The 22,917-nt window shown below is 41.5% G+C and overlaps 1 protein-coding gene across 6 annotated transcripts in view; it reads right to left on the bottom strand.

The window, feature by feature from the left end:
* LOC144784606 (ATP-binding cassette sub-family B member 5-like) overlaps nucleotides 1-22,917 on the bottom strand; it is a 1,313,284-nt gene that overhangs the window by 273,238 nt on the left and 1,017,129 nt on the right. For all 6 annotated transcript variants that reach the window (XM_078663518.1, XM_078663516.1, XM_078663520.1 and 3 more), the window contains one exon: nucleotides 5,884-6,054. In XM_078663518.1, the coding sequence (XP_078519644.1) occupies nucleotides 5,884-6,054 (171 nt within the window). The remainder of the gene's footprint in view (nucleotides 1-5,883; nucleotides 6,055-22,917) is intronic.

Raw genomic sequence — 22,917 nt, 5'->3', positions numbered from 1 at the left:
AAGTTTATTATACTGTTGTTGGGGCTACTTCCTTGGAAAAGCCTTTTATCACAAGACTTTGTTTATCATTCTTAATTATACTTTTGGGCAGCAACTTTCGATTTGTACCACTATAGGACTGCCTTCTCTCCAACAGTATATCTGTGCAACTGAACAGTGAAACACTTTTCAAAAGAAGGAACAATTCTTGGTTGTGGTGGATCATGTAACCATACATCCAGAGGCAGTATCCCTGAGGCACATCACAGCAAAGGTGGTAGTTAGGGGGCTCCTAGAGATCTTTTCTAGAGTTGTATTTCCAAAGACTCTATTATCCAACCAGAGAGCCAACTTAATCTATTCCTACTTCATCTTATCCACAGTTGACTATCCACAAACCAATGGGTAAGTGGAGCAGGTTCAACAAAACCTCCGAGAGCATGATAGGATATCCACCAGAGAATCTTAGAAGGAAGTGATATCTTCTCCTGCCAAGTCTCTTATTTGCCTACCAAGGGATTCCAGAGAAGGGATTAGAGTTTAGGCCTTTTGGAACCTCAGGAGGAAGTGGGATCTTACCCTGCCAAGGGCCATATGTATCATAGTTCTGTTTTGCGAATTCCAAATAGCGAATTTCAAGGAATCGCTATTTGGAATTCGCAAAACGGTATGTATGTACAAAATCGCTTTTTAATAGCGATTCCTTACCATTCCTAATTTGCGATTAGCAAATTGCTAATCGCAAATTACCCATTCATTTCAATGGGCCAGGAGGCCCATAGGAATGAAGGGGCAATTTGCGAGTAGCAATTTGCTAATCGCAAATTAGGAATTTTTCAAGGGTGCAGGGGTGTCTCAAGAACACCCTGCTGCACCCCTGAAAATGAAATTTGGGGGCATATGGCGTACATACATGCCCTAAGGGCATGTATGGGCGTCATATGGCACATTTGGTGTTTTGGAAAAAAGCTTTTTGAAAAGAGTTCGCAACTTATCACCAACTAGAAGTTGGTGGTAATTTGCGAATCCTTAATGGCATTTTTTGAATATTTTTTGTTTGATACATTGCATTTAAGGAATCGCAAAATTTGCGATTCCTTAAGTGCAATCGCAAAATAAGGAATAGCAAATTTTGCTATTCCTTATTTTGCATCAAACATGTTTGATACATACCATTTATCATATTAGCATTCGCAAAGGCCGAAATTCGCAGAATTTCGGCCTTTGCGAATGCTAATTAGCTTGATACATATGGCCCCAAGTCTCTTATTTGCCTCAGAAGTGAGTCGAGTTTAGACAGGGAAGAAACTCTGGAACCACCACAGGTTTTTGACTATGTGATTGGCCTCAGGAGTTTGATGACGAAATACATTGATCAGGCAGAGGAAAACCTTCAGATTAGCCAAGGGCTAGCATGGATAAAGGAATGAGACCAGAAGCCGAAACTGACTCAGTACCAAGAAGGTGAGGAGATGGTAATGCTAAAGCCCAGTTGTCCTGGGCTTTAGAAGATAAATGATGTGGACTCTCCAAAGTAGTGCAGAAAACACCTGATGTGAACCACTTGGTTGACAGAGGTACCACAAGAGAACTCAGGTAGGTGTTTCATGTGAACTGTCTTAAGCCTTACCTCACAAGAGATTGCGCAGTGCAAGATAAGGGTATTGAGTGGTAAAGGTATTTTTAGGGTTTAGGGGTGGGTAAGGTTGTTTGGTTGTAAGGGTTTTTTAGGGTTTAGGGTTGGGTAAGAGTATTGGGTTGTAAGGGTATTTTTAGCGATTTGGGTAGGGGCATAGGGTGCTAAGGGTAATTAGTAAAGGGGGAGTATGAGGGTTTACCCACACCCCCCCAATGAAAATTAATAACAATATTTTAAAAAATGGGGGTTTGGGGGTCTCCCCCCAAAAATCAATGTGTAATACACACACATATATATATATATATATCTATATATATAAAAATGAATGTATGTCTGTCTGTCTGTTTGTACTTTATGCATTACTACACCATTCATCCGATTGGCATGAAACTTTGCGAAGTTGTTGAGTACACAACCGCGAGGGTTTCTGGCAAAAAAATAATAAATAAATAAAAAATGTGTTAAAAGTTGTTGAGTACACTCCCACAAAGGTTTCTGGCAAAAAACAAACAAAAAAAAATTGTTAAATAATCTTTCCAATACTGAACGTTTACAGTTTCCGGTGTAACTCGCTTTTGCAATTACCATCAACAAAGCACAAGGACAATCGCTGCAAGTGTGTGGACTAGATTTGGAGAATCTGTGCTTCTCACATGGACAACTGTATGTGGCCAGCTTACGCGTCGGAAAACCTTCTGATTTATTCGTGTACGCACCAGACAGAAAAACAAAAAATACAGCGTATCCACAAGCACTTGAATAAATAAACAGAATTAAAACAACACTTTAAAATGTTTTTCCATATTAAAATGAATAAGTTTCAATAAAAATGACACAATGTAAATTGAATGTTATCATAACAAGTTTCCTTAAATTTCCTTTCTTCTGAGATCGCAGCAACGCACGACGGTTAAGCTAGTTATATATAAACATTGTATATGTTATTTATAATGCACCTGCAAGCTGGCATCTACGCAGAGCTACCTCACTTTTCCTCGCCGCCTAGCAATGAGGTCGTGGCAGGAGATATTTAGAACTGTCATGAACCCAGTACCAAATATGAATGACCACCTGATGTAGAAAAGTCATGAATTATTGATGCAAGACATCCTTAACCATCTTGTTGCTCGAGGATTCATTTCCACATGTTTCATTTGTTTTGTATGGTTACTGGGTGATGTACCTACTTATCTATTCATCTATATATTAGAGAGATTCTATCGTTGAGCGTTTGTTATTGCCAAACTCTTAGGCACAGTGCTATCTAGGACTCAACTGCAATTTCAGTCCTGTCTTAATACTGACTACGGAGAGATGCTAACTGTTATCATGTCAGGGTATTGTGCCCTCTAGGGCTGAATTGTGATATAGCTCAGCCATATTATTATGTTAGAGAAGCATGGGTTAAGCCGCTCAAGGTGAGAGGCTGTGACACTGGGCGTATACAATTAGCGCCGCTGACACATGACTCATCTACCCGGGTACGGTATTGCTGAGCCCAATCTATACAGTCGGACCGGACGCCATGGCGTGCTTTATTTTTCGTGTGCCATGTGAAATATCAAACATGGTTTGATAAATCTCTACCACCAGTGTAAAGTTTTCATATGAATTGTCATAAATTATGAAATGTGCTTATCATTATTAAGTCTTAATTCAGAATCAAGTAATGATATTATCAGGCATGTGAAATCATCACGATTGGGACCAAGTTGGATTTTTCTATCCAGTTGTTCATTGATGTTTACATTCATCAAAATGAGGGTAAAATGGCAGCCATGATTATGTGTGACTTTGTAAGCCTGTCTGACCATTTTCTATGTTGCTTTCTTTTATGTCTGTTTCACTATTTAACATGCATGAATGTTTGAGCACATTACCTGTGAGCAAGGTGCGTGTCATGCCGAAACATGGAGGCTCATTTTTCCATACTGTATGCTGTTTGAGTAGCATTTCAAGATTTTGGAATAAATCACAATGAATCTGCAACCCATCTCAAGTGCATGTCATTTCCTCTGAGTCAGGAAGTTGCAACGTTTATATGGTGCAGGGATGCCTCTCCTGGACGAGCACCGGTGTTGATAGGACTTAAGGGAAACTGAGGCCCCAGGAGATAAGGATAGATATATATATATATTGTTCTACACGTATGGCAATTCCAGTAATGTAATGTAATTAGGACAGCACTCGCAGGTCCTTCATAGAAGTTATTTATTAGTGCACAGACCCCCCGCACTGACAGACGAGTTTCGGCAATCTGCCTTTCTCGATGTCAGTTTCCCGAAGTGCTTGACAAGTGCTATAAATATATATGCGCAAATAGGGATTAGAGACCTCTGGGAAGTTCCCAAATTTAGGAGGAGAGCGAGCAGCTCTTATATAGAGTACCCTTCAACACCAGCGACGCTCTGAATCTGCTCACGTCAAATGTCTGTTTTTCTACCAATGTTTTAAAGCATAGGATTAGCACAGTTCCATCTATGCTGAGCTAGAAAGGGACAAAGCCTTTTGCCATTCATACAGTAAAGTCTTTAAGCATAGGATTAGCCATATGTATATCACTTACCTTATTCATACCTAACTGCGCTGTAAAGTCATGCATGGTAAAGGCAGATGAGTGGTAAATGCATGTGTTGGAACAAAATGCTTGGCAAAGGTATGCATGGTAAAAGCATGCGTTGTAACATCGTACAACGTGTGAGGAAGACAGTGAGCCTCTTTCTGACTTGCTGCACAGTGCCTGGCAGGATGGGACTGCGGAGGGGATACCCTAGCCCCTGAGTTAATGCGTGATCAACAGAGAGAGTAGAAGGCATTCTTGGGGAAGTTTGCCCACTTATTCCCACTGACTCCAGGGTCAACACCAGTCTGTGTCTATGACACAGACACAGTAGACAATGTTTCTGTGAAAATCCAGACTTATTGTATGTCTAATCAACACCAAGAGTGCGTCAAGACAGAAATAGCAAAGATGTTGGACCTGCTGATGATTAAGTGTTTGCTTAGCCATTAAGCCAGCCCAGTGGTGCTGGTGCCAAAGCCAAAAGCTATGGATTTGCAGTACTGTGTGGAGTACAGCAGTCTAAATGAATGGCATAACCACCATTAAGCGAAACGTAAAAAGCGTACGTATACCTTTCTCTACGGGCACTCCCTTCCCCATCACAAATTCAAAATATAAGCAAGCATTTGCAATGTCAATAGGTCTGACAGTTGCTGCCAGGTTTGTGAATTTGTCAACACTTGCTTTGTAATGTTTTTTGTCAAAAGAAATTAGTGGAGGAGCTGCTGGACACGCTAAAAGCAAATTTCGTTTTTTTGATCTCAAAAACACATGGTAGTCCTTGGCACTGAAATAGCTACTTAGTGTGAGGATGTGCTCCATGTGAAAGAGCAGAATGCCATCAATCATAGTGATGTTAGCCAATGACTGAAGTGGATAGACACTTTACCCCATGCTGTATGCTGTAGTGGGTGGAATAAAAATGTTAGTGACTAAACAACAGTCAGATAAATGTAGAGAGCTAGCGTAAAGCGCCTATAGGTAAGTACATTATTTATGTAATTTTACTATAACGAAAAAGTATTGACTAACGCAGACCTAATAAATATGTGGCTTTGGTAGATTAGTGGCACCAAGCATATGACTAGTGCATCTTAACAGTGTCATACTAATATAAAATTGCAGCTCTAACTGAGTTACCAAAATAATGCGAGAACCTTACGATTAAAGATCAAGCCAGTTTATCATTATCCACTCATATAAGCAAAAATCTCAGCGTAATTCTTATGCATGTCAGTTTTTTAACAAACTATTCCTTTTCACTTTTAAGATCATCGTGGCCCACTTCATATGGATACTACTCAGACTTTTTCTTTGTTTTCATAAACATTTTCCTCATTTGCCCATTTTCTCTTTTAACATTATTCCTTCAGTTTTAAATGACCCCAGTGTTGTTCACCAAGAGACCCTTAAGATAGTAAGTACAATGTTAAATAGATCCAATGCTTAATTTTGTTAACCACATTTCTTTCAATCAGAATTAGTGTAAATCTGGACTTCATACCTTCCTACATACCAGATGGGGCTTATGTAGAATATGTGCCATTGTATTGTCAATATTTAGCAAGAGAGAGAACAGTGGTTCTCTGGACACTGAGCAGAGAATAAACACAGACCACAGTTATAAATGGCAATGGACAGCAAGTTTAAGGCAATTCCTGTCTGATTCCAAAAGATCCTACATAGGTGAAAGATTCCTTACCTTTTCAAGTGCGGCTTGAACTACTGATTCACTTTCGGTGTCAAGGGCAGAGGTGGCTTCATCAAGCAACAAAATTTTAGGGTTTCGGACCAATGCCCGGGCAATGGCTATTCTCTGCTTCTGGCCTCCACTCAGCTGGGCACCTCTCTCACCCACGAGTGTATCAAATTTCTAAACAAAAGACAATGTAAAGAGAATGTAAAAATTGCATATATAACATATTTTTCACAACATGCCTTTAAAATAATGTACTATATAGTGATGAATATATTGGACTCGATTTACAAGGTTTCGTTAAGTCCTAAATGAAGGGGAACGGATCACCCTCCTGTTTGGTCGGGATACAGGGGAAAGGCTTTCTCCACAGAAATATTTTTTTCACCGTGCAGAAACAACAACAAAAAGTGTATTTGCAGAAAAGGCTCCATTTACCCTGTTCAGAGTTCTCTGCAATTGAGGACTCTGCACAAAGAGAATCAGAGTCTTCACGAACAATCAAATGGCATTCCCTATATATGCCTGGAAATCTGTGCCTGCAATACTTATGGAAATGTTTGCAAATACTAAAACAATTGAAAAGTATGCCCAGGTGGAGGCATGAACCTCTGCCAGTACGTTTCTGGTTTTTTTCACGACTAGAGTCTATTCTCTATCTTAAATATTTGTTGTGTGCATTTACTTAATTTTCATACTATCATGAAATAATCAGCAAATTAAGCAATATTTTCATTGTTCCCTTTTAGCTAGTAAATTTGGTTTAAAAAACATGGTCCAGCAATGATGAAATAAAATTTAAGCCGTCGGTACTTGCACGTATAGATAAATATGTTATGTTTGTTGAAGACACTCATTGGTAGATACACCATTTTGATACAAGCTGACTAACCAATCCGGTTCATTCTTGAGGAAAGAAAGGATTTTTGTTTATCAAGTTTGAATTATTCTAGCACTTTATGTTATGAAATCTGGAGACAAAATCTACCCCTTCGGATATACAGCCTGCCCCTGCCAAGCTCAGCAGCACTCGTGCAGTCCCCGACCATCCCACTCCTCAAGTCTACAAAACACAAAGCACTCTAGCTGCATCGCTGAGCCTGATAGGGACCCCACCTTTTCAATGTACAGCTGCCTTTTTACCACTTGCCACATTCTCTTTTAAGGACTATAGTCACTTTATCTCTCTTTACCCGGCACCGCTCCTGTCGCAGTCTTAGCCTGGACACCTGACTGTAGTGCTCTGTCTTTTCCTTGTGGGACTCTCGTGCTCGAGAGGGTCCGCGAGGAAAGTGTAGAACCTAATTTACGTATGTCAGCTAAACTGTTGTATTAGTTTTCAAATGCTTAACGGCACCGTAGAGCAGTTGGATGTTGTGGATTATCTCCCGGTGGTTCGTCAATTTCTTATGTCTAGTTGAGAATTCAAATAAAATTACTTCTCACCTGCATGAGTTCAAGTGTAGTCATTACACTCACTCCTGTTGTCAAAGGCTCCATTCATTGCTGCCTCCTGTCACTTATCATCTGAAGTTCTGGGCAACTCTTAACCGAACTCCTGAAATCACTCTTCTCCCTCAAACACCCAGAATCCTTTCCTTCGTTAACCACTCCTATGCCCTTCAAAAAGCACACTTTGCTCTTCTTCCAAGTGTGCAAACTCTCCTGAAGTTAGTTCAGGATCCCAGACCAGCAGGTGGGGACGAACAAGTGTCAGTCAGTCAAAATACTTTATTGCGATAACTTAATATCATACAAAGACAATGGCAAAATACATGTTACATTAAGACAAATACAAAAAATTCGTACATTAAAAACAATTAAAATACAACAAGATAAAAATCATCATAGACCATAATACAGTTCATATCAGGTATGAACTATAAAATGCAAAGTGCTGATGTGCAACAAGCTTAAAAAGAAAAAGGATTACAAATAAAAACCCCAGAGGGTAATCATTACCAACACCAATGTCCCTGATACAATGGTTTTTATAATTGCAGTCCCAATCTAATTACAAATAGCCTAATCAAAGTGCGCAATCCGTGCTACAGAGGGAGGTAGACACATTCTTTAATCTATTGTTCCTGCTCCTAATAGCCCTCACCAGAAAACTAGCCACATGAAACATAATCCTGGGAGTCTGTAACAATTGTAAAAAGATAAGAGCAGGTTTAACTAGAATAAATCCAGCTTCCTTGAGTATAGACACAAGGAACATTCTCCGAGCATCAATATAATGGCTGCAGAACATTACAAAGTGCATAGTGTTTTGTTCAGAGAAATGGTCGCAAGAACATGGTGGCGCCTTTTCTGGGGTACTCCATACAGGATAAAAACCAAGATTAAAATGTATCAAATTAAAACGAAAACGAGTTAAAATAATCCTGTGGTATGGATGAGTAACAATATTCAAGTAACCTTCTGGGCCATTAGGTATGGACAGTATTAAACTGGCCCTGACACTGGGTTTTTTCAGTTCAGATTCTTCCCTCTCCAGGGATAGGAGCTCCTTCATTGCATGTTTTACAAACACAATATCTTTAGGTGTTATAGAATCAGTTACAGTATAAAGCTCGGGCCTTCCCAACCTCAAAAAAGTTTCCTTAATGTAAGTCAGCCACCTAATGTTATTAGCTTTGTCCAAAGACAAGCAGTCTCTCAATATGATATGGTTTAGGGGAATTTCTTTATTGAGCCACAACCTTAACCAAGCAACTAAAGGTGCTATTTTTACCAGGTCTGTGATGTAGCTTTCCCCCAATTCCAAATGGACAGTGTAAGACGGGGTTGACTGTGGGACGCCAAGAACAGATCTAAAAAATGTGTTTTCTATTATCTGTAAAGGTTCCACTCCCCTATATCCCCATAATGAGCTACCATATGATGCCACTGAGATACATTTGGCCTTATAGATTTTGATAACAGCTGCAATTGGCCTTCCCCCAAGTTTTTTTAGAGAGCCCCTGAAGGGCTGCAGATGTCCTAGCCAACATGGTTACTCTATTATTAACATGGGGACCCCAGTTACCCTTTTCATCAAAGGTAATCCCTAAATAGGGAAAGGAGGTTACGCGAACAAGCTTTTCCTGTCCGCAAAGAAAGATTTTGTGAAAAGGTCTCCTAGCAGCCCTGCCCATAAGCATAACCTGAGATTTTTTAGCGTTTATTTTCAGGTCAAGTGAACCCATGAAAGAGTTAAAAGCATCCAGGAGTCGTTGAAGCCCCACCCCGGTGCGCGCCAGAAGAACCGCGTCATCCGCGTAGAGGAGAACAGGAACCCCCTGTTCCCCCGCACGCGGAATGTCGCGGGTCACGCCCCTAAGAGCAGGCTCCAACGCGTTCACATATAATGTGAACAACAGGGGTGCCAATATGCACCCCTGTCTGACTCCTTTTTCAGAAGCAAAAGCGTCGGTACACCTTCCACTCGACGAAACTCTAATTTTTGCAGTGAGGCCAGAATGGAGGTCAGCCAATAAATTAACTATAGTCCTATCCAGGCCCATTTCAAGTAATTTTGACCATAACTTCGATCTGTTAACCAAATCAAAGGCAGAGGAGAGGTCCATGAAACCTAGGTACATGGACCCCTCCTTGGCCCTAGTATATTTTTCGATCAGCAAGTGGAGATTAAGACATTGGTCCAGGGTACTTCTTTTAGGTCTAAAACCATATTGCACATTTGTCAAAATACTATTCTCTGTGACCCACTCATTCAGTTTTGCTAATATAACTCTCCCCAATATCTTGACTGAAGAATCAATCAGAGAGATTGGTCTATAACATGCAGGATCCTGCCTATTTCCCTTTTTGAAGACAGGGATAATTATAGATGTCTTCCATGTTTCGGGAATATTATCATGGTTTAAGGCGTTAAAGACCCTGCAAAGTAATCTTGACCAAAAGTTAGGGAAGCATTTAAAGGCGTCAGCAGGAACACCATCGGGTCCTGGCGCCTTTTTCTTCAGGGTGCAGTCTATAGCATGTAATACATCCTTAACTTCAATGTGCAGTTGGTTCCCTATGGTATTGGAATCAACCTCCTGCTCCCTGGGTTTTTCATTAGTATAGCCCGAATAGATGTCACTAAAGTGTTTAATCCAACCTTCGTCGGGGATGTTAGTTTCAAGGGGGGAATTTTCCTCCCCTGTAAATAGAGGTTGGTTGACAATCTTCCAAAATTCTCCACTATTTTTTAATATTGCTGGATCAGAAAGTTGCGTCCAGGCTTCGTCTTTAATCTGTTTTTTCCTATCTGAGATGGCCTTTTTATACAGGGCTCTACTAGTGGTGATAAGTTCGCAATTCTTGGGCACAGTTTTTAAAGCATTGAGCAGTGCCGAATGTGCTTTTGAGCATCTGTGATCAAACCATCTTTTAGTAGGCATCAATCTAGGTTTAGAGGTCACAGAAAGCCTACAGTTTATCTTGCTGCATATGGTACCAAATGCAAGGATCACCTCCCTATCATTGAATTCACTGGATAGACACACACCGACCTCATCCTCAGCCTCAGAGAGTACCTCTTGTACAAAGGGTTCCGGGATTATGCTTTCCCATTTCAGTCTGCGTCCCTGATCCTTAACTTTAAGTTTTAATTTATCACTTTAAGTTTTAATTTATCAACGAACAAGTGACTTTCAGGTGGATGCAGCCAAAATGAACTAACCTCACACACGCCGGAAGGAGAAGTGATCCCCCTTGAGAGTGTTTATTCAAAGCAGTACACAACCGCAGCCTCAGCAAGTAGAAGTCAATTAACATGGGAGCCGAGAGAGTAGTTTTACACCATAGGGCATAGAGAGTTACTGTGGTAGAGCTTGACATTATAAAAAAGTTAAACATTTTCCATCACAGTGTTCTTTCTGTTTTCCTGATAGGTCCTCTTGCTGAGCGTTGCATATTAGATCACACTCTGCTGAAGACTGAGTTGAGATGAACTCATCTACAACTTGTACCTCACCAAAATACCCTATTAAACAAGATCCTAATATGAACAATGCTACTAATGAGTTGATAAGGAGAGCAGTATCCAACGCTTCAGTTGATTGCTAGCACGTCGTTTGCAGATACACTACAAATGCATTCAGGAACAAATAAATACATATTATTGATGGGACTCAAGCTTAATTTGTTTTATCAAACTAAAGTCAACTATAGTCAACTATACCATCATACTATTATATAAGCACAAACATAATGCTATTAGAATTTGTTAAGAGTTCACTGTGATTTACCTGTTATGAGGTCACAACTCGATTCACGATTTGTAATACTTTCTGAAATAAAGCTCACAATAGATAACCATAGCCCTTGATGGCCGTCCTACTGTGTAAGGCATGTATGTGAATATTAATTCACAGCCAGCTATGTTTTCCTTAGGTAAAGGATAACCTTGATACACACTATGATTATTACCTAAATCCAAGGCACCTAATACCTGTTTCAAAAGGAGACTACCCATTCTCATTTGTTACTTATAAAACTAATATTCCCATAGGAAGTTCATGTAAAGTAAATGTAAAGTAAATCCACATTTGTAAAGCGCACAATCACCCGTAAGGGTCTCTAGGCGCTGAGGGCCGTCAGGAAGATTAAGCAAGCTATTGCCCAGAGTCACATGGTGCTGGGCTAATCTGCCGCCGGTGCTGGGGATCGAACCGTGATCCCCAGATTCCGGAGTCAGTCGCCCTGGCCGCGGCGCCACACCTCTTCCTATTCCCTGCCATGGTATCATTCAGATCATGTTCTGAGAATAGTAAGGTCAGTTCTGTGGGATATTGTGTTCACAAGCACCAAAATTAAGTCTGTCTGCACTCGCATGTGATAGAACAGTGTGGAACGCAGACTATGCTTCATCGTTCTTTCCCCAACAAAGGATCTCTTTTTTTCAGCATTGTAAACATGGTTGACTTACTTCTACTCACTTCCACTGACAGTTGTGCCCAGCCTCCTATGACTCATTATTTTTTTAAGCAGGTAAGAGGACCTCCACTGATATTAATAGCACATTACTGAACTTGAATTTTTCACCTATTACTCATTCTATGCAACTCCCCAAACGTACTATTGAGTTGCAACTGGATCTGGTAGTAATCACAGAATCCTAGCTGCAGCCCTTCTTGGCACCATATATCACACTTTACTTTAACGTGGTTATACAATACTTCATTCAAATTCAAATCATCTTTAAGAAAAGTTGCCACAGTTTGGTTTCATGATTCTTTAAAGGTTGTCTGGGTTCCAGGAAATGCATTTGACATGACAAAAAATGCTTCTTTTCTCCATTCAGCCCTCCTCCAATATGAGTATTCTATTGTGTTTCTCCTGTGTCACATTCAAAGCCCTTCATCCTCCTTTGAAGATTAACTTACTAATTGTCTATTCTCTTCTGCTGTCAATGTTTCCACTATAGTTTGCTGGGAGACTTTAATCCATGGGCTGAACTGAAAAACAGCCTTCCGGTGTCTACTCAGTTCTTTATCTATAATCCAGCTTCTGTAGAGGCCAGATAGTACCCACTCATATTGTAGATCATTTGCAAAACTTTCACTTTCTCCTACCCATCCCATTTGCTGCAGCTGGATGAAAAATTTCCCCTTTCACTGTGTCATTCTAACTGTAGTAATATCACTTGCCTTCTATTGTCTAAGCAATTTAGTCATCATTTTCTGTCTAGACGTAGAGTAGAGACCTCTCCAAGAGAAGACCTTGCTTCATGCATGGACCCATGCATGGGTTCTTCAAGCTATGACTAGAATCCCTGGAATTGAGCTGCAAGACAACAGAGCACCTCTGCTGCAGAAATGAAGATGTTTGGATCAAAGCGAAGTATAAATCCGAGCTGAAGATCTACAAGAAAGCATTTCTCTCTGCCAATTGCCAGAGCATAGGTTTAGCACACCACCTAAAACTAAAAAATCAACTATCAAAGTTGTAAAAGAGTTTAGAAATCCCAATTGCCTTCCATCCCCCATAATAGATTTTTCTTAGACTCTGTAATAAGTTGTATGACTTCTTTCCCATCAAAACAGAGGGCATAAGTAATCTTTTCCCACCAATAGTGATGCCCTTGCCATGATGGGCCATACTCCCAACCCCCTTTTACAATTGCAGGTAAAACTGACATCCTTATTCACATTCAGCCATGTCTTTTCCTATATTTTTAGAAAGTGGCTCAGATCGTAGCTAAGTCTTCTCCACTCATATCGACTACACTTTACTAAACGTCACACTACTCGACGACATTGCACTCCATTGTATGCCACTCCACTCTACAACGGTGCACTTCACTCTAAATACAATTAGATTTCACTGTCGTAGTATATCATTAGCTTATCATCTACTATGAAGTGACCATAAGACTCATGTGTTACTTACCTTATACTAACCATTCTTCTCTATATGCATTGCAATTTTTTATTGCTGATACCTGAAAAAATATGATTAATATTGATACAAGCTCTTTATCTTTTGAGATATTTAGTGAAAAGGTTTGTTTTCCTTCTTTTTTTTTATTCTCAAAGTTGTTATTTTTTTTCCCAAAAGTGAACATGACCAACCAACAAAAAATAGTCTTACCAGGAAACAGGACGACACCAAATGAAAAGAAAAACTATGGTTGTTGTGGAGAACACTGATGAGCCATAACAAGCTCCCGGTGGATGGTCATATTCCTCTCTGCCACAACAATCATGCTATGGCTGAGGAGACAATATGTTGCTGTGCTGCCATATTGCTCTCTAAAGTTTTGTGGATGTTGCATAGGTCTTTGAGGTGAACCTTTTTATAGACTTTTGTCGTAAATATATGAAGTTTTCAAGGCCTGAATCTGCATCTCACAAGTCTGTCGGTAAAATGCTCCACATAGAGATTTGAGTTTGCCCCCTATTGTGATAATGACGACAGGAGGGATATTTTTCATTTTCTTTCTAGGGCTTCCTCAGAATTCAGGATCATCAGATTTCGGGGCATAAATATTGATTATGTAATTGTCATCCCATATTTATTTAAACATGTGATAACCTGTCTCCCTTCAACATCTGTCTCTGCAGCGATAACAAATTAGTTTTCCCAGTGTTATAACACCATTTTTCTTGTGTACAGCTGGAGAACAGACGTGTCTTCCACCCAGAAGGATCTCACATAGACCACCAAATCTAGTTTCCAGCTCATTGTTAGACATGGCATCCTTGGTGTGGTTTCCCTAACTTTTTGCCTTCTGACCTCCTGTTTTGCTTACTTCATTTTTGCTGGCTTTAGGATTCTAGGAACTTTATCACTGCTAACAAGTGCTAAAGTACGTGCCTAGGCCTGTACATTAAATGCTAGTAGTGTGCCTGAAGCACTGATTGTGTCATCCACTTCAGTAGCCCTCTAAACAAGGTTCAGGGCTGCCACTGCAGAGCCTATGTGTGCAGTTTAAACTAATTACCAGGCTCAAACCTTCTCTTTTATTACATAGAAGTTACCACTTAGGTAGGCCCCAAGGCTGCCCAATGGACAGGGTGCAGCATATTTAAAAAGTAGGACATGTACCTTTGAGTTTTACATTTCCTGGTAGTATAATTTTCTAAATTTGTGTTTTACACCTACAACCCTATCTGTCCCATAGGCGAACACTGGGATTAACTCAAAACATCTTTTAAGTGTATTTTCCAATTAGAAAAAGATAGGTGTTTGGTGTCTCTGGACTCATCATTTAAAATCACAACTTATGCTGAAGTCAGATTTTAAATTGTAAACCTGAGAATGCCTCTTCTAGAAAGTTGGAAAAAAGAACAAAGATAAGTGTCCTAGACACCAGGTGTACTACCACAAATCACTATAAAAGTGTGAACAATGCAAGCAACAAAATGTGGGACATATTTATCACAGTTGATCACAACGTATACACATGAACATGAAAATGAATCAATGAACACAGTTCATAATCCAAACAATAAAAACATTGACTGTTGCTCAATCTGTTTGATTTTCAAATGGTGCAGGAGCAATGATATTCTTCAAAATGAGCTGAATTCAATGATGCCATAAGATGATGCAGTACTCCAGTCTTGGAAAAGGTCACACATGTAAAGTTCCTCTCTGTACTTAGTTCATTGATCAAATGTCCTGCACATGTTTGAGCTTTTCTTTTCATACTTAATGTTGGTATTTGCAAGTCATACATACGACTATTTTTGACATTGTTGTTTACAGATTCCCCTGATGAAGGGCTTTTGTAATGCCCGCAATGCATTGGGAATAATTGTGTTGACTGCATCATCTTATGTCATCATTGAATTCATTGAATGAACTGTGTACATTGATTCATTTTCATGTTCATGGGTTTAAGTTGAAATCAACTGTGATAAATACGTCTCACATTTTGTTGTTTGCATTGTTCACACCTTTATAGTGATTTGTGGCAGTGCACCCAGTGTCTAGGACACTTATCCTAGTTCTTTTTTCCTCTTTTGAATCAGGTTGCTGAGAAGAGCCCCCTCACAGGGTGCACACTTGAGATAATTACCGCATGTAAAATTAGTTTAATTTGGCTACTTTCAATTAACATTGAGTGCATCCCAGCTGAGTTTCCATTTTCATTTATTCTTTTAGAAAGTTTGCATTTTCTTACTTTAACCACTCTTTGTCTCCACCTGTTTCTGAAGACATGTCTGGATTGGGTGGCAGCTGGGCTTTGTGCATTCCCTCTAGACAGTCACACGAAGAAAGCAGGGGTTTGACATCAGCATCCTGAGGCCAATCATCAGGCTGATGGGGCTTCCTGAGGTAGATTGGGAGGGAAGAGCTGACACTTGCACCTGGAAAGGGCAGGGCCTGTCCCAACATAAAGAGCTTCATACTCCCCTGTAGTGTGTCTGGAGCCATGGCAAGAAAGGCAGGGACCATGTGATCTTCAAAGGCCTCTTTGAAGTCCCCCCCACTTCAAAGGCACATTTGGGTATAAGTACTGAATCCCTGACACCTGCAAAACAGAACTTTGCTGGAGCCAAGGACATTCTGCCTGGAATAAAAGCTGCTGAGTTCAGGAGGAACTGCCACTTTGCTAACTGTGTTGCTGTGTTGGGCTGCTGCCTGATTATTGTGCTGTAGGAGGGACTGCCACTGTGCTACCTGCTTTGCTGTGTTTGCCTTCTGCTTCTTGCCTGGGAATGAGAAGGACTGGACCTCTAAATCCTTGAACCCAAGTTTCTCCAGGGGCTTGTCCCCTGTTTCGAAGTCTCATTGCCATCAAAGACATACTTCAACTCTGCTTCAGCTTCTGTCCTCTGCCATCTATGAGTCCTCCCTTGCCTGAGCTGCCCATCCAGTCCTGGGTCTCAGAAGTCAGTTCTGCAGCTATTTTGCTCTAAAATGGTCGCACCATCACCTCTGCGCCAATCGGACTGATGCTGCACCTTCTAAGCCGACGCAGTGCCAATCCAAGGTTCTGACTGCAAGGTTCGATGACAATGCAGGGCCGATCCCAGGTCCCAATTGTGAGTCTTGACAATGATGCAGCGCCTGCGATGACACAGGACCCGACTTCTGCGCACTGACCCAACTGCGTAGATTGGAACTGAAGCATTGAGTCTTCGACGCAGACGCTTGCTCCATCCAAGGCACTTTTTCAGCAGGTCCTGCTTGAGTGCTGTAGCCACCTGGCTAACCATCGCGGTTGTCCTGCACTTTGATTGCACCTTGGTCTACATCGACCTCAAGTAGTCTTTTAGCACTATTGAAGCCTAAGCACTGTTTCGGGATCTAGGGCCAGATGTAGGTAGCCAAATACCAGTCGGTACCGGCCGATTTCGGCCGTTACCGAGGGTATTTGGCTTTTGAGATGTAGGTGGGTCGTTATTTACAGAATCTGTATATTTACCGATTCGGTAAATTTACCACTTCGGTATTTTATAGAATCGGTAAATATACAGATTCTTTAAATCCATATGTAGGTAACACTCCTAAGAGTGCCACAGGCCCTTAAGAGTCGGTATTTTACCACACAATCCTATTGTGTGGTAAAATACCGAATTCAGGTGTGCATACATGTGCAATGTGACACACAGACATGCCCTTAGGGCATGTATGTGTGCCACATGTCACACAAGCCTGTACTTGGGGTGCTAGAGGGTGTCAAAGTGACACCCCCTGCACCTTTGCAGGATTCGGTATTTACCGATTCTGTAAATACCGAATCGGTATTTCACATTGATTCCTATGGGCTTCAAGGCCCTTAGGAATCAATGTGAAATACCGATTCGGTATTTACAGAATCGGTAAATACCGACTGTTACAGAATCGGTAAATTAAAAATGATATTTACCTACATATGCCTCCTTCCTATTTACCTACTCTTAAATACCGAATCGGTATGACTAGGTATTTAAGAGTCGGTAAATAGGATTTACCTACATCTGGCCCTTAATCTTGAAAAATAAACATCTCAAGGTGTTGAGTCTTTTTGTGGTGTTTTCAATATGTTACTATAATTTAAGCATTGCACACATACGTTACATATTGCCTCTTAAGTCAAGCCTTACTACTCCATGCCAAGCTACCAGGGGGCAAGCATAGATTAATTTAGGTAGTATATCAGATTTATCCTAACTAGGATTGTTGTCCCTACTTGGACATGGCGCAAACCTTTGGCAACAAAAGACCCAATTTTAGACCGCCACCTTTGTCTTTGATGGGGGGGATTCCAAGATTGATGGGTCTGTTTTCAAATTTTGATTGTATTTTATCACTTCTCTACACGTCACTGGACAGATGACTATTTTGCAATTGTGAAGATGTGTGGACCACTGCAACTGTTAATATTGTATGATCTAATGCAGTTCAAAACAGCGTAGAGACACCTATGTGCGTAGGAGAAGTATCAACCCCACCTATACACTTTGTGTCTTTTGCATGGTTGTTTAATTTGTATACTTGTATGCCTAAATAACTGAACAATGTGACTTTAAAGCATCTTCATTTTCCCACTTAAATATGTATTATACTTCCCAATTGTGTTATATGTACCTTTGTGCATCATATGATTTGAGTCCAAACTCAAAGCATATCTTCAGAGTCAAGTAATGCAGTTTGTATTGTATTCAAAATCTATAGTTAAATCACATGTCTTCAACACGGCCTATATTCTTTGAAGAAACAGACAGAATGGAGTGGTATGGAGTATGCAAGCTTATCTTAAACCTATACGTTAAATGAAGGTTTGTCTCCCTTATTTTCTTGATTGTGGTACTTTAGAGCCCAAGCTTTGCACTCTCGATTTCAGGTTTCAGTTCCATTTAACATTTTGCCAAGACCTGGACCATTATCAGATCAGGAAGACGCCAGGAGGCAGGGATAGCTGTACTGCTACTGCACACATTAATTTACTGCATATAACTGCATAGCATTAAACAGGCAATGCTGTGTTGTAAAACGTTTAGACAACACGTCAGAACCATGCTTGATGGCAACTAGATAAGGCACCTACTGCTGAGTGAAACAATCTGAGTGCACAATTTGTATTCATGGGCACACTCAAAGGACAGTTTTGGTTTCTGTTGTATAAGCTAGCTATCAACAAGTTTGGAAAATGTAGTTCTAAATGAGACTTCAAGCTTTCTTACAGCACATCCTTAGGGTCTTGGAAGGTTCTGGACTTCAACCCCATGGATCTGTGATTGAGTAGTGGTCGTTAGAATGTAATTCAGAAACGATAGTACAGAGCAGAAGGATCACACCACTATCTTCCTGAGCTCAATTTAAAAGCAGACCAACCCTGAGAGCAACAATGAGACAGGTTAGGCTCCATTGGAACTGAATATTGAAAAACATTGGTCTTCAACCATTACTTTCACTAAAACTGAATTAATCAGTACATAATCAATATTTCCACATGGTTACGAGGTATGTCTCTCAGATCAACCTCAAACATTCAATGTGCCAAATCGTACAAAAGAGCAAATTGCAACAGCAATAATTAAAAAGTCCAGGACAACTTTAATTCATTATGTTTTCAACTATCTCTGCATTAGAAGCTTTATAGGTTGCCCAAAGAGAGCGTGCAGGAAATGGAAAATTGTCGTAACCATGTGGAAATATTGATTATGTACTGATTAATTCAGTTTTAGTGAAAGTAATGGTTGAAGACCAATGGTTTTCAATATTGTATTATACCCAGGTCTTAGACCTTTTGGGCTACCCCATTTTTGTTAATGGTTACCATTGGAACTGAACGCAACAAATTAAGTATTTGCTATACCTAGTCAGACCAAAGAACAGCAGCAAGGAGGCTCAGCAAGCTAAGTGCTTTTGACATAGATTTGTATGATCTGAAAGTCCCAAACTATAATTCCATCAGAGCTAAAATAGACTTTCTTCCTATCAGGTTTGATGATATTTACAACAGTAAAAAACATAGGTAATGCCATGGCGTTAAGCGCTATATCAAAACAAGATATTATTTTTAATATATGCATCACATTGTAACAGTGTACAATGTTGCAAAAGACAATTAACTGTTTGGCAAATAGGATGTAACACCAGGGTGGAAAAAATAACTGGCATACACAGTAGTCAGAAGTCTAGGCAAAGCCCAGTTTGGGTATAGGAAAGCCCACAGGCCCGACAATGAGCTGGTAGCAGTTTCAGAGGATATTAGGGACATCTTGGACAAGGGATGTAAGGCTGCATTGGTCCTCTTTGACCTATCTGCAGCCTTCAGCATGGTGAGTCACGAATAATTGAAACACCAACTGACAGAAATAGGTATCCAAAGTTCTGCCTTTAAGTTACTCTGCTCCTTTCTGGATGACAGGGAGCAGACGGTCAACATGGAAAACCTTGGCTCCACAATTTTCATCTTACCCTGTGGTGTCCTGCAAGGGTCTTAATTAAGTCCCACATTATTTAATATATATGTGGCTCCTCTTTTGGAACTTATAAGATCGTACAGCTTGTCCATTGTTTCCTACGCTGATGATACAAGAATTGTAGAATCAATAATCAACAATGTTGAAGAAGTGGCTTCTCGGTTTAACAAGTGCATGAGTGCAATAGTCAACTGGAGGAGTTTCCACTGTCTGAAATTAGACTCTGAAAAGACAGAGGTGCTCCTCTTTGGACAGGATACCACCTTGTAGAACAACACTTGGTAGCCACAATCCCTTGGCTCTCTTCCCATCCCAGCACCTAAAGCAAGGAACGCGGGAGTCATTTTTGACTCCAATCTCTCTTTTAGAGATCAGACTAGCCAACTCACTTCCTCATGTTTTTTCGTATTGAACATTTTGAGGAAAATTCTTCACTATCTACCGTTTGACCTGCAGAACACAGTGGTCACCTCCCTTGCATTATCAAACTTGGATTATTGCTATTCCCTTTGTGTTAAAGCTCAGCACGGCATCGTGAGTAGACTTCAGAGACTGCAAACCGCTGCAGTCCAGGTTCTTAAAAACATTAAGAGATTCAAGCCAGTCTGAGAGGCCATGAAAGAACTTCATTGGTTATCCATTAAAAAGAGAGTTGCCTTCAAAGAGGGACCATGAAAGTTAATAGTTGAAATCATCAGCTGGAGGAGCAGTAGCAGGCTACACTTAAAAGGGAGTGAGACAACTAAGGGCCTCATTAGGACGCCCAACACAGTCTCGGATTAGGAACCGACCAACTCGGATGGCAAGATGGCCGCCGTGAGGTTGTGGTGAGCAGTCGCTCCAGTTCTCTCTCCCCAGGACACCCTGATGGTCTTTGAATAGGGTTACATATCCCCTTATGGAGCTGAAAAGCTGGTTGCAGGCAGGTCTGTTAAGGGTGCATTCAAAGTATCCTGTAACTAAAGCGCAACTCAGTCGGATATTACTGAAACTAACCGAGTGGAGGGCAGAGCTCTGTGCACAACTGATGAGGATGCCGGCACGAGTAGCCAAGACAGACAAAGATAAAGACAAGGAAAAACCAAATGCGCAACAGGATACGCCAACAAAACTGCAAGAAGTGAGTGGCAGAGGCGACCATGTATCCGCAAAAGGGAGTGGAAATGATGCACCCCCGGGACTACAACAGCGGGGACCTGGCGCTATACGGAAAGTAATACCCCCGGTTCAAAAGGGGAAGAGAGTCGAGAGGACGGAAAAAACGGGGAAAACTGAGAAGGCAGAGGTACGCCCGAAACCAGTTACAGTGCCAGCGCCAGCAGAAAGAAATGATCGTCCCCGGCTTGGGCAAGATTCGGGTCCCCCCGCCGAAGACACAGCTACAAACGCGAGACAGGGCTTAATCAAAGGGAAAGAAGCGGCACTAAGGCAGCCTACCTTGCTAGAAGCGTTTTCCCCCAGGAGAGGCTCCCAGCCGGACACGGAGCTTACCGCGAGCAGAGACGTCCTCGAGGACGCAACAGCAGACGCTCCCGGCGCGGAGGCAGCGGTCGCTAGGCAACCCCGAGATGCGGCAGGAACTCTCACCAGTAGCGGCGGCGGAGGCAGAGGTAATACTGAAGCCGTGGCTCCTAAGGTAAAGCAGAGCAGCAACAGCGGAGTGAAGGTGACCGAAGGGCTGAGTAATAGCCCTTTACCATCAGACATAGGCGGGGGCCATACAGTCCCGGGGCAGCGGGAAGTGCAGACATGATGGAGGCGCTAATCCAATTAGAAGCTGAAATGAGCAGCAAAAGAGATAAAGAAATAAACAATGAGGCCAGCAAAACCAACATAGCAGAAAAAAGTGTTTCACTGACTGTAGAAAAAACCTTGGGTATGGAGAAAAAAGAGGGAGCCTCAGTAGAAGGGGAATGCTTCTACTCAGTTAATGAAGAAACTGATACTACCCAGTCAAGTGAAGGAGAAACAAGCTCTGGTTCAAACCTATCAATGAAAGAAACTACGCAGAAAAAGAAAAGGATAAAGGGTAGAAGGCATGGAGGAGTATTGGAATCACCCTTGGCAGGAGGGAAGAAGTTAGACTGGGACTACTCTGCAACCTCGCAGACCTATCTAGAGGAAGGTAATTCTCAGTCTTTTAGCAATACCCCCATGCCAGTGCATTATCAGGCCCCCTTTGACATGATATGCTCCACGCTTAAACAGATGCAAGGAGAAGCAAGGACAGAAAGCCGAAGGGCTAGGCAAGCCACAAAAAAGATTCAGAATACCCTCAGGAAGGTTAACAAGCTTTATGAAGGTGTCGTCGAGAGAGTGACTGAGGTCGAGGAGCGAACTGGGAAGCTAGAGGATGATGTCAGGGGGTGGCAGGACTTCAAATTGGAGCAGGAAAAACTGACGGGTGATCTGCAATGGAAGCTGGAGGACTTCGAAAACCGCCAGAGGCGGAATAACATTCGTATTTTGGGTGTGGCGGAAGGAGCGGAGAAGGATGACATTATGCACTTTATTGTTAACCTGCTATGAGGAGCTTTCCCCGAGTCGCAGTGGGAGTGGGAAAGAGAGATTCAACGAGCCCACAGATTTCCCTTTACCATCAGAAAAGGTCGAGGGGGCGAGGGGCAGGCAGCTCAACATGCACTGTCTAGGGCTATCTTGATCTATGTTGGGAATTACCTGCTCAGGGAGGAAATAATGGACAAGGCCAGACCTGACAAGAAAAGATCCTTTGAGGGAATCACCTTCTTTGCCAGGCCAGACTTCTGCCACGTGACGGTGGAGAGAAGATGGAGACTTAGGCAGTTTATTAAACCCTTTCAGGCCCTAGGCTCTGAGGCGTTTCTGCTATTTCCTGCAAGGCTAAAAGTGGTTACAAGGGGCAGAACAAATATCTTCTTGTCTGAGATTAAGGCTCAACAATTCTTGGAGGAGATCAAGTCACAGAAAGGGGGCTGAGAAATATAGAACTCTTAAACTCCAGGGAGTTGGAAAGAGTACACGCGGGGGGTATGCATGGTTAGAAGAATATGTTAGACCTTGTAATACTGTTGTTTAAATTATTGTTAAGGGGGTACCACACGCAAAAAAGCGAAATATACAAGTGGAAGTCATAGAGGGGGGACATACACTCTACAGGGTGATGGGTGAAGCGGGGAGAGAGGAGCGATCCCCACGAGCTATT

The sequence above is a fragment of the Lissotriton helveticus genome, chromosome 10 (assembly GCF_964261635.1).
Source record: "Lissotriton helveticus chromosome 10, aLisHel1.1, whole genome shotgun sequence".
Taxonomy (NCBI): Eukaryota; Metazoa; Chordata; class Amphibia; order Caudata; family Salamandridae; genus Lissotriton; species Lissotriton helveticus.
Note: the sequence above shows the minus strand (reverse complement) of the source record. Positions and strands in the feature narration are given on the sequence as shown.